Raw genomic sequence first — 434 nt, 5'->3', positions numbered from 1 at the left:
CCACCTCCCACTAAACCCTTTTTACTTAAATGATTAAGACCCCAACTTCAGCCGCCTTCTGGCTACTACACCGCTGATCCTGAATCACCAACTTGCCGGCCAAAGTAGCACTGGGTTGTGTGGGGGCATCCAGGCATGGGGAATCTTCTCACCAGCCACTCCCCCCCTCCCTGTCCTTCTCTCTTTCCTCCCTCTCTCCCTCCCCATCCCTCCCTTTCCCCTCCCCTCGCTCTCTCTTTCCCTCCCCTCTCACACTTGTGCCTGCTTCAGTCATTCAGAGCCCAGTGTGGAGGCTGATCACTCACACACTCGCTCCCACATACATGCGCTCCCTCTCTCTCTCTCTCTCGCACGCACACACACACACACTCTCATGCACACACACTCTCTTCTGTGCAGCATGTCCAGGCTTCCCCATCTGACTGTCTGCCTGG

At 56.5% G+C, this 434-nt stretch overlaps 1 protein-coding gene across 1 annotated transcript in view; it reads left to right on the top strand.

Annotated features, from left to right (window-relative positions):
* Window positions 1–283: 283 nt before the first annotated feature.
* Window positions 284–434, top strand: part of si:ch211-191i18.2 (uncharacterized protein LOC564095 homolog) — a 13,963-nt gene continuing 13,812 nt past the window's right edge. Inside the window, exon 1 of the mRNA XM_062528974.1 lies at window positions 284–434. This exon is cut by the window's right edge and continues 33 nt beyond it. Within this exon, the coding sequence (XP_062384958.1) occupies window positions 374–434 (61 nt within the window). The 5' untranslated portion in view covers window positions 284–373.

The sequence above is a fragment of the Sardina pilchardus genome, chromosome 24, assembly GCF_963854185.1.
Source record: "Sardina pilchardus chromosome 24, fSarPil1.1, whole genome shotgun sequence".
NCBI lineage: Eukaryota > Metazoa > Chordata > Actinopteri > Clupeiformes > Clupeidae > Sardina > Sardina pilchardus.
The sequence above is the reverse complement of the archived record's forward strand: the minus strand, read 5'-3'. Positions and strand labels throughout refer to the sequence as shown.